The 11039-nt window shown below is 40.4% G+C and overlaps 1 protein-coding gene across 1 annotated transcript in view; it reads left to right on the top strand.

The window, feature by feature from the left end:
• NR2C2 (nuclear receptor subfamily 2 group C member 2) overlaps positions 1-11039 on the top strand; it is a 54963-nt gene that overhangs the window by 41216 nt on the left and 2708 nt on the right. Inside the window, exons 10-14 of the mRNA XM_024207509.3 lie at positions 591-768; positions 1884-2005; positions 2506-2645; positions 7839-7976; positions 10182-10287. Of these exons, the coding sequence (XP_024063277.1) occupies positions 591-768; positions 1884-2005; positions 2506-2645; positions 7839-7976; positions 10182-10287 (684 nt within the window). The remainder of the gene's footprint in view (positions 1-590; positions 769-1883; positions 2006-2505; positions 2646-7838; positions 7977-10181; positions 10288-11039) is intronic.

Genomic DNA, 11039 nt, shown 5'->3' with positions numbered 1-11039 from the left:
TTAAAAAAATGGAGGTGCAAGATTTTACTTCCCTGTTTCCTGATTTTGAAATAAACAAGAGATTGAGATGATAACTTTGGAGAGCTGGGCTTCAAATTCTGCCTTGGATTGCCATAAAAGACAAGGCTTGTTGATGTCAACCTAATCCCAATTTTAGTTAGAAAGAAGCCTAGGGACTGCTTAAATATATGCCATTCCCAAAACATCCCTAAGAGACCGTATGCCAGTGGAGGATCCTTGTAATGAAGCCTCAAGGTGAGAAAGAGGAAGGTGGGTGAGCAGTGCAGGAGCCACCATTACTAGAATAAGAAAGAGCAGCTGGTGCAGGGCTTATGCCAGGGGAGAATTCCCCTCTGCAAGGGAATTTTCCATCAGACATATATGTCCAGAACCTGCCTGGCCCCTTCACACTGCCTGAGCAGAGCAAAAGAACAGAGTGTATTGGAGAATCTGGCCCAGAATCTGTGCGAAAAAAGTTTCTGGCTTCTCTTCTAGATGGAAAAACTTGTAGTGTTTGATTTGCCCTCAACTCCAAATTTGTTAATGGTTATAAGGAAATAAACTTGTATTGTTTCTTCATTTATTTGCAGTGCATTTGATACTTTGGCTAAAGCACTTAATACCACAGATGGCACAGTAGCTCAGAACTTGGCAGATGGGATGGATCCTACAGGAGGAGGGAATATTCATGTAATCAGCAGAGATCAGTCAACACCAATAATTGAAGTGGAAGGACCCCTACTTACAGATACACATGTCACATTTAAGGTGAGTGCTTCCTCAACTATCTTTTTGGCAAAGACATAACTTGGAATGATTTTAGTATTGTGTTTTTCTTCTATCGTTGTATTTTGCCATAGTCAGTATTGTCTAGTATACTAGCTATTGTTGTTCAGGACATAATAAAATATTTCCACATTTCCCTTGCACTCTGTATCCTGAAGCACTACATATGCACTCTCCTTGGGACCTGTCAATTGACAGTGGGATGATGTTTGTTTTAGATTTAGATCTTACATATAGTACTACTGTGAATCACTTGTAGTGTTAAATATAACAAATAATATCAAATGTGTAATTCATATACATTGTTACTAAAAAATATTTTGAACTCTTGACTTCGGCTGTTTGAAGCATCCTCACGTCAAGGATGTTGAAATTTGGGCCATTTTTTAAGGATTACAACTATGTTCTTGATGGTCATTATTTGGCGAACTGTTGTTATGGAATTGCAGAAGGGATTGCACTTTGAAGTAGCTGTATCTTCAAGTGAATTTGAGCAAGCACCTCTTTTAGATATATTGTATGGGAGTAACCAATAAGGATGTTCCTTCTTGCTGTCAAAGTGCATTTCCTTTAAGCAGATAAAAATCATCAAGATAGTGAAATAAGCAATGTATAGGAAAGCTAATCTGTGTACTTCAAGTAAAATTGTGTTTTTTGCAAGTGTAGATTCATATGGCATGGCTTTGCCAGAATAATATAGATTTTAAATAAGTTGTAATTTTAAAGAATTGCACTTAGTTTAAGATCTGATTCTCATCAATTTTTTAGTAATTGTGAAGCTAATGATGCTGCACGCAGTAATGAAAATTCAGGGATAAGTGTTGTTGAATTAATACTAAAGTACTTTTACAGAACCATCCCATTTGGTTTCCCATATTATTCCTTTCACACCTCCCCATACCCAGCCTGTTCTTCTTACCACTACTACTGAGTTATGTGCTGAAGTTTTGCTAATCTAACTCCATGATAAATGGCAGTTTTCAGCAAAAGTCTCTGAATGCAGATTGCATGTTTTTATTCAAGTTTATTTCGTTCATAATAAACATTGATTTATGTCTGACCTGTACAGACTATACTGTACTCTTATTTCCGTGCAGCTAACAATGCCTAGTCCAATGCCAGAGTACCTTAATGTACATTACATCTGTGAGTCAGCATCACGACTGCTTTTCCTCTCAATGCACTGGGCTAGATCCATCCCTGCTTTCCAAGCACTTGGGTGAGTGAATATTTTTCTGTTGAGTGATTATTTAAGTATTAAGCTGAACATTTTGCAACTGTGTTGATTTTTAAAAAATAAAGTTAATTAATTAGTTTATAATAAATTGTTTAAAATGTATAGAGACGATATAGCATTTTTCTACATTTTTGAAGAATATGAAAAACAAGATGACTGATGATGATAATACTTGGTATTATAGAGGGCCATGAGGCTGTATTGTGAAATTGAGTCAAAAGCAAGCGACTAATTTTTGGACATATAACTTGGCATAGATAATCTATGATCATTTCTCATAGCCAATGCATCCAGCCTCAAGCACTTTTGTTGCTGTTTTTTTTAAATTTCTGTTATTTGTCAATATCTGCCTGTTACTATAGTGACCAGAATACTATCGTTATAATATATAACCATAATTTTCCACATGTCAGACCTATAGGATAATGCCAACATGAGTTTAATACTTGCTAGAATTGTGTGTTTGATTTGTGTCTTTATAGACAGGACTGTAACACAAGCCTAGTTCGTGCCTGCTGGAATGAGCTGTTTACCTTAGGCCTAGCACAGTGTGCACAGGTGATGAGTCTATCTACTATCCTAGCAGCTATCGTCAACCACCTGCAGAACAGCATACAGGAAGGTACGTGTTAGGTCATGCTAGGTATTAGATACATGTTAGGCAGGTATGTGCTACTTTCAGCAGTAAAGATTTAAAAACCTGTGTCTGTACATTTTTTTTCACAAAGTATATTCCAAGGGATTGGAACAGGTATTGTTCCCCCTGAGAAGGAAGGAACCCTCCACTATTCCTGCACAGGATGTAGGAGTCAATCTCACCAACTTCACAAAGAGCTCTCCATAGTTCTAGGCTACATCTACACTACAGCCGGGATCCATGTTCTGAGATCGAGCCACAGGCGGTCGATTTAGTGAGTCTAGTGAAAACATGCCAAATTGACAGCAAATCACTCTCCAGTCGACCCCTGTATTCTACCCCCGACGAGAAGAGTAAGGTAAGTCGACGGGAGAGTTTCTCCTGTCAACCCCCTGCAGTGTAGACCCCGCGGTACCTCGACCTAAGATATGTCGACTCCAGCAACGTTATTCATGTAGCTGGAGTTGCATAGCGTAGGTCGACTTACCGTGGTAGTGAAGACATAGCCCTAGAGATCAATGCATGGGGTGGGGCCCAGGCTAGAGGGGACACACACAGTATCTCTCCTTCCTCCCTTTCATCCATCTGAGAGTCTACAAAAAAAGCTGATGCATCTTGAAGCTACATTAACTTTTCTGTGAACTGCTCTTCTGGAGAGTTCCAAACGAAGCCCGCACTCGGGGTCCCTGGCAGTGCAGAGGCAGAACGGGAGTCCAGGAAGCTTAGAAGGGCACTGGAGTGTGCTGATACAGAGTTTTAGCATAGATGGTCTTCTGTGTCCAGCAGATTTCTCAAGATATGGTCTGAAATCCGGCCCACCCAACAGAAGAATTCAAAGAAGCACTGTAGAGTGCACACCATAGAGTTTTCCTCCCATCCTAGAATTTCATGTGGGTATTTTTCTTTGCTGGAGGTGATGAAACATTCACACACACACACACACACACACACACACACCACAAGTTGTTTACGGTTACACTTTTGAAATAGTTGCTGACCATCACTGCACAATTATTACTGCAAGTATATCACACTACCAAAATATAAATATTTAATAATTAATTAATGGCTATGTCACAAAGTTATATAAAAAAGCTCAAAACAAACTGCCTCTTGCGTCATTAAGAAGATAGGTATCTTTTTTGATTCGGTGTTAACCTGCTAATTTTTATCTCTAGAATGGAGGATGATCTGGTACAGTTGGCTTTTTTACAGGGAGGATTATGCAAATTAATATGATTGATATGGGTAACTTTTTCTTTTTTTATAAATGGGGGAAATTATTTTGTCTGTAGAAAAAAAAAATCAATAGTGACAGCCTGAAGTCTGCAAATACAATTTATCTTTACTTACAGAAGTAGAAGAACCAGATGTATATGTAGCCAGAAAATTACAGAATACTACATATGTCATGAAACTAGCAAGGATTAGTACCAGGATGAAGGTACAAAGATAAATACATTTTTAAAATCTACATAAACTGAGTAAATACCAAACCATGAAAACAGTTTAAGTTTCAAAGTGACTGCAGAAAATAGTCACAGTTAAGGACAGGCAAACCTCAAATGATGTACCCTCATTATTAATTATAAAAATTAATAATCATAATTTTTATTGGAAGGATTCTTCTGTGGTGTGGAGAGCCTTTAGATACAATGGAACTGATGTAATTCCACTGTTAATGTGAGGGCAACACACAAAGGGGTCAGGATTCTGTGTGCTCTATATTAGATCCCAGCACATCATGGGGTTTTGAGGGGATGATGGAGAAGCATAACCAAAGGATCTATGACTATGTTCACTGGACATTTTTTTTCCCCTTCCCTCCCTCACATCAATGAGGAGGATACAGGAGCTGCAGAGGTCAACTGCAGTTGCAGCTCTGAGGTAGCTGCTGTAAATTAGAGTAGCTCCTGAGGCTGTTCTAATATATTCCAGGAGCCACTCTTGCCACCAGCCAGTTCAGAATGTAGGCAGTAAAAAACTGTATTAAAGCCACCTTTGCCACTCCTCTCCCTGGGCTGTGCCTTCCATGGGTGCCTCTTGGAAGCTGAGCACAGAATCTGTCACATGATTTTTAAATTCTGTCAATTTAATTTCTTAATAATAAAATGACAGCCATAGCTTACAAACTGTCTACAGCAGGGGAGGGCAAACTACGGCCCGCGGGCCAGATCCAGCCCATCAGGGTTTCAGTCCAGTCCACGAGATTGCCAGCCCCATGGCGCAGCGAGGCTAAGGCAAGCTCCCTGCCTGCCCTGGCCCCACGCCACTCCCAGAAGCATCCGGCACCACGTCCCTGCGGCCCCTGGGGGGGCAGAGGGCTCCGTGCGCTGCCCTCACCTGCAGGCACTGCCCCCTGGAGCTCCCATTGGTCGGGAACAGGGAACTGCGGCCAATGGGAGCTTCGGGGGTAGTACCCGCAGGTGAGGGCAGTGCGCGGCAGGAGCCACTGCCGGACATGCTGGCTACTTCCGGCAGAGGCTCAGGTCCAGGGCAGGCAGGGAGCCTGCCTTAGTCCCGCTGCCACCCCAGAGCCTCTTGAGGTAAGCGGTGCCGGGCCGGAGCCCCCACTCCAAACACCTCCCACATCCCAACCCCTTGCCCTGAGCCCCTTCCTGCACATTGCACCCCCTCCCACACTCCGCACTCCCTTCCGCACCCTAACCCCCTGCACCAGCCCTACATTCATGGCCCTGCATACAATTTCCCCACCCAGATGAGGCCCTCGGGCCAAAAAGTTTGCCCACCCCGGTCTACAGGTGCAATATGTTATATATTTTTTAATTTCCCACACAATACATTTCAGTTATCAACAATGTGCATTTTTTTCATGAGTTTTTTTTGTTTGGTTTGGGGAGAGGGGGGAGGTTTGTCTGGAAGGGGGAAATCAGCGATTACAGCACTTACTGATTTAAAATGTAATCCTTTCAAACCTAATAAGCATAGGCAAATCCTACCCCCAAACCAGCCCCTCAAAACACAACAAAACAAAACAAAAAAAGGTGGTGCTCTACTGCAGTGGTTCTCAATCAGGGGTCTGGGGCCCCCTGGGGGGCCACGAGCAGGTTTCTGGGGGTCCTCCAAGCAGGGCCAGCATTAGACTCGCTGGGGCCCAGGGCAGAAAGCCTAAGCTCTGCTGCATGGGGCTGAAGCCAAAGCCTGAGCAACTTAGCTTTGCCGGGGCCCTATGGCATGGGGCCTCAGGCAGTTGCCCTGCTTGCTACCCCACTACCTCCGGCCCTGGCTTTTATATGCAGAAAACCAGTTGTTGTGGCGCAGGTGGGCCGTGAAGTTTTTATATCATGTTGTGGGGGGCCTCAGAAAGAAAAAGGTTGAGAACCCCTGCTTTACTGCACAGAGAAAGGGGAATGATGTGAAGAGGCCATGGAGGTGGGCTTGAATACCCTGCATTCCCTGAAGAGTGTGCCCTTCAGGTTTTCTCTGCATCTGAGAGTGGAGGGGGGCTTGAAGGTGAAGGATTAGGTGACTGCCCTGCAAGGGGTTGGAGATTATAGCAGCTGCAGGAGCCATAAGGTGGCATTACCATTCCATAGCCTGAGTGAAAAGAATTCCATCGTCAGCCCTGACCCTTCCAGACCTCCTCAGTACCTAGCCTTGTTACTTGGGATTTGCACTGAGAAGAGGATTTGGCTCTATATGAGCTCATGTTATGTCATTCCAAGGTACTGACATAAGGGTATCAAGTTAAGTTTTTTATTATTATTTTAAAATGGTGAAGACAAAACACTAGAAATTTATCTAGGAAGATTATGAGTATTGTAACCATTCTGGGAAAGTCTAGAATTCCAGCTGTTTTCCCTGTGTACTTTTGCACTATTGTTTCCCATACATTAAAAAAATAAAAATGTGATAGCACCTGTATCACCCTGAATAATCACAATACAAGAATCAGTTTATCTATCTTAGAAATGTTATTATATTTTCATTCTTGTTTTCAAGACATTATGTAAAAATGTCTAGTTTTTTCCTTTCAATTTTTTATTGTGGTTGCATAAAATATATACAGTAATCCTAAATTACATCAAAAATCCAATTTAGGACACACAGGGCTAAGCAAATCTATGCAGCCATTAGCAGTACAGATGAAGGCAAAAATACTTAAGTTATAATGATATGAAATATAAGTATTAGAGGTCATACATGGAGTAAAGTTCTTTTAATTTGTATTTTTTCAGCTGAAAAGTTTGATATGTGGTAGGTTTCTTGATCTGACTTATCTTGATGAAGTTAATTAATGGAAATCATGTGTCCATATATCTGTCTTAATATAATCTCATGTTTCTATCTGTCATATTTCTTTGACTGGTCTACAAATATGCAGTCAGGGGAGGAGGAAAAGGAAAACTGTTTCTCATTTTCTTACCAAAGTAGGAGTCTTTTCTTCCCTTTTTAGCTAATGCTTCCTGAAACAAAGTGCCCCTCATATATCTCCTCTTAAGGCTCAACTAAAACTATGGAACTTTAGAAAATTCATAATTGGTGTAGCACTTTCCAAATAAACATTTTTAAACAGAAAGGAGATGAAGCCAACACAAAGGACATGGTAATATGAAAGGCTGAGGGATCAACCTGTGTGTAACAGAGTTAATTCTACTCCACAAGAGGGGGAAAGGGTACATACTACAGTGAACAAACAGTTTTTTCTAAAGGAACAGATATGGAAAAAGGTGGCACAGTCATATTGCATTAGCCTTTCACTTCTGGACAGCCAGACTGACTCCTGATTGGGTCACAAGTTACAATAAGGTAATTCGATAGTTTGCACCTAATCTCTCACTTTTGTCCACCTCCCCAGACCCCGGTTTAATTTATAGCACCATTCAGCACATTCTGCTTAGAAGAGGCCCATCACTGGAATAACATGGGTGTTGCTGATTAGGGTTTAGATATATTGGCAGACCTTTGTGGAAAAATATTGCATTATGTTTGCCAGTACTGTGCCTGACTCCAGTTTATTAGATCCTCAATCCTCACTTCCATGAGTATTAATTCATGCACGATATATTTTTATATGGTTTAAAAAAGTTTATAGTACAATTCAGAAGGTTTAAAATTTCATTTGATCTATTCCTATAAAGGGGATGGGTGTTGGTTTCGTTAATTTTTCAAATGTATTTGAACTCTCTTAAGAGAGTGTGTAATGTCTGTTTGTAGATAAGCTTTCCGGAGACAGAATAAAGCAAGTCATGGAACACATCTGGAAACTTCAGGAATTCTGTAACAGCATGGCCAAGCTTGATATTGATGGATATGAATATGCATACCTTAAAGCTATAGTCCTCTTTAGCCCTGGTAAGGCATTTGGCAACCATTATAATGACCTTCCCGTGTTTCTAACTGCAGTTCAGATGCTGAACTTACAAAATATTAATCTTTTGGCACCAGGAGATTTTAAAGAGAACCAAATATCCAGTGATGAAAAGACTGTTCTACTGAGTTGTTCATAAAATATCTCACAGCACCATAAGACTTCAGCATCAATAACCCCTTTTAAAAAATAACTTTTGGGGCACCAAATGTAATTGATTTAAGGCTCCAGAAATTCCACATATTTTATACATACTTACATATATTTAAAGGCCAGATTCTCAGTCCCCCAGCCCTTTCCCAAGCTGCTTTGTGATACTCTGACAGCACAAAGAAGCCTGAAAGCTGCTCTAATAGTGCAGCTGGGGATTATCTTGGTGTAAGGGGATCCCTGAGTGGCATAAAGCTGTGCTATCAATTTCCAACCCCTCCTCTGTGGATGGGTCATGTCAGTAGGCATGTGTGACAGATGACTGTGAATTTGTCACATTTCGTTTAATATGGAATATAATTAATGATAAGAATGGTATGGGGAAATATATCCTCTGGCTATAATGTGAGTTGAAAGTCTACTATGGTTTAGATACATCCTCCAATAAACACAATATCCCTCCTCTCACCAATTTATTAATAAGGACAATGAGCATAAGAGCTGATAACTAAAAAATATACAATGGACATTGTGTATGAGATCTGAGGATTTCCTCAGAGAGGACACCTTTGTCAGGGGTATCCATAGGCATATCAAAGTACAAAGTGATGATCAGGCAGGGGACGGGGAGTTAAACATTCCCGGGACATTGAAAGGGTAGATAAGAAGTGCTGACAGGCTGAGTGAGAGGGAAGCTCTCTCTTAGAAATGTAAGGCATTTACTTTTATTTCCACTGTAACTAATTCTAACATATCTACCTCACTGAGTTTTACAAAGTATTCAGAGTAGGGATGTCATGCAAGCCTTTTCTTTTGCTTTAATATTTTCTCTATCTACTCTTAATAAATCTTGTTTTAATTAGATTAATTTAGGGTCTTGGACTGTTGCTTTGGGGAATTTCTCAGACTGTGCCTTGGGTTTTTCTGTAGTAATAGTAATACATAGCTCTTATCTATGAGCTTTTCATGAGCAGATCTCAAAGTTCTTTACAAGGAGGTAAGTTTCATTATCCCCATTTTACAGATGGGGAAATTGCGCCACAGGCAAGGGAAGTGACTTGCCCAAGGTCACCCAACAGGCTGTTGGCAGAGCAGAAATAAAACCCAGATCTCCTGAGTCCTAGTTCAGTCTCTGTCCACTAGGCCACACCGTAAGAAATGCTTCTAGCTGATGTGGGAGGAGAAAGACTCCAAGCATAGGCCTGCTCTAGTCCTTTTTAAGAGAGAGCAAGAAGGAACATGACACTTGTGGCCCTATGAGCCTGTCGCTGAAGAAGTTTTTGCATAGCCACACATGGTATTTTCTGCCCTTCTGATTATTTGACTGCTCAGTGATGAGCTGAAAGCATCTGGAATTGTGACAATACAAACCGGTCAAGGTTTGGAAGTCAAAATCTTGAAAGCAAGAAATTGATTATTCTGCCTAGTGAGTTCAAACAACGGAGGGAAACCCATTTGAAATGAGAAGGAGCAGAAACAAACGATTATGCCCTCAAAAGCTGTCCACCCTGTAGCATGATTGGACCCACTGATAGCAGGTGTGCACTCAGAATTTATGTGCTCCCAGTTCTGTGGGCACAGCCAGCTGCAGAAGGAAACGTGAGTGCACTAATTCTAAAGCCAGGAATGAAATTTTAGCCAAATACACATATTACAGGACCAACAGTGAGCAGAAAGTACAATTACAACATCAGCCTATATATTAATGAGCAATGTCTGTTCATATTACACACAACTCATAACAAAATCATATTAGTTAAGCATGTGTACATAAATGATAACGTTATGCATTGTGTCTAATACATTAATTTGCAAATAATTCATTTAATAACATATATACTAATGTCTTTGAAAATAATATACATAATCTCAGAATGATTTATTGAGATTTAATGAGGTACTCCTTACTGCAACTATCATATCAACCATGGTACCCAAGAGGAAGAGTTGAATGAAATTAAGTAGAAGATTCTTTGTAAGTACTCATGTCTTATTTTATGGTGAAACCATAGACATTTGGAAATGTTTTATTTCTTTAGATCACCCTGGTCTGACGAGTTCAAGCCAAATAGAAAAATTCCAAGAGAAGGCACAGATGGAATTGCAAGACTATGTCCAAAAAACCTATCCAGAAGATACTTATAGGTATTTATTTTTGATACCCTGAATAATTCCCTGAGCAATGGTTGCAGCATAAAGACATAAGAATGTTGTTACATTTAGTTTTGTGGGGACTGCACATTTATAAAAGCAGACAGGTTTAGTTTAAACAGGGCAAGAAGCAGGATTGACTGCCTGCAATTTTTTTAATTTTATAGAGACTGGTGTAGGTATGTGGGAGGGAGTGTTGGAGGAGGTTCTTATTATTTTTAAGTTAGAAGAGCCAAATAGTCTGAGACCATAAAAGGGCTGAACCAATTCCTGTCCTTATAAAGTTTAACAGATTATGTATGGTAAGTTTCATGCATCTGCAAACTACCAACATATAAACCTTTGAAAACCAAGATTTAGATGGGGAATAGTAACTAAGCCCCTTAAGCTTGTAATTAGAAGAAATTCTATCTACCTGTGTTTTTGGTTTTTTCCTCCATTTTTTAATTCCCAAGGACATTTGTCTGAAATGTTGGTTGCACAGCATTTCCTTTGTTTCCTAATTACTTTGGCTTTATCCCTGTGAAGTGAATTGCGCCACTGAAAAATAAAAATCTTCTCCCATGCAGTTATACTTCTTAATAAAGAATGAGGGAAGGGAAATTTATAAAGGGCCAAATTTCCCCAAAGACTAGCCTCCATTTTTGTGAGTGCAGTTGGCACCCTCCTGTTCACTTGTGGGTGAATTCAGAATACCTATCTCATAGAGCTGGAAGGGACCCTGAAAGGTCATCAAGTCCAGCCCC

Source organism: Terrapene carolina, unplaced genomic scaffold (genome assembly GCF_002925995.2).
Source record: "Terrapene carolina triunguis isolate 2854851 unplaced genomic scaffold, T_m_triunguis-2.0 Scaffold89, whole genome shotgun sequence".
NCBI lineage: Eukaryota > Metazoa > Chordata > Testudines > Emydidae > Terrapene > Terrapene triunguis.
This window is presented reverse-complemented; position numbering and strand designations above follow the sequence as displayed.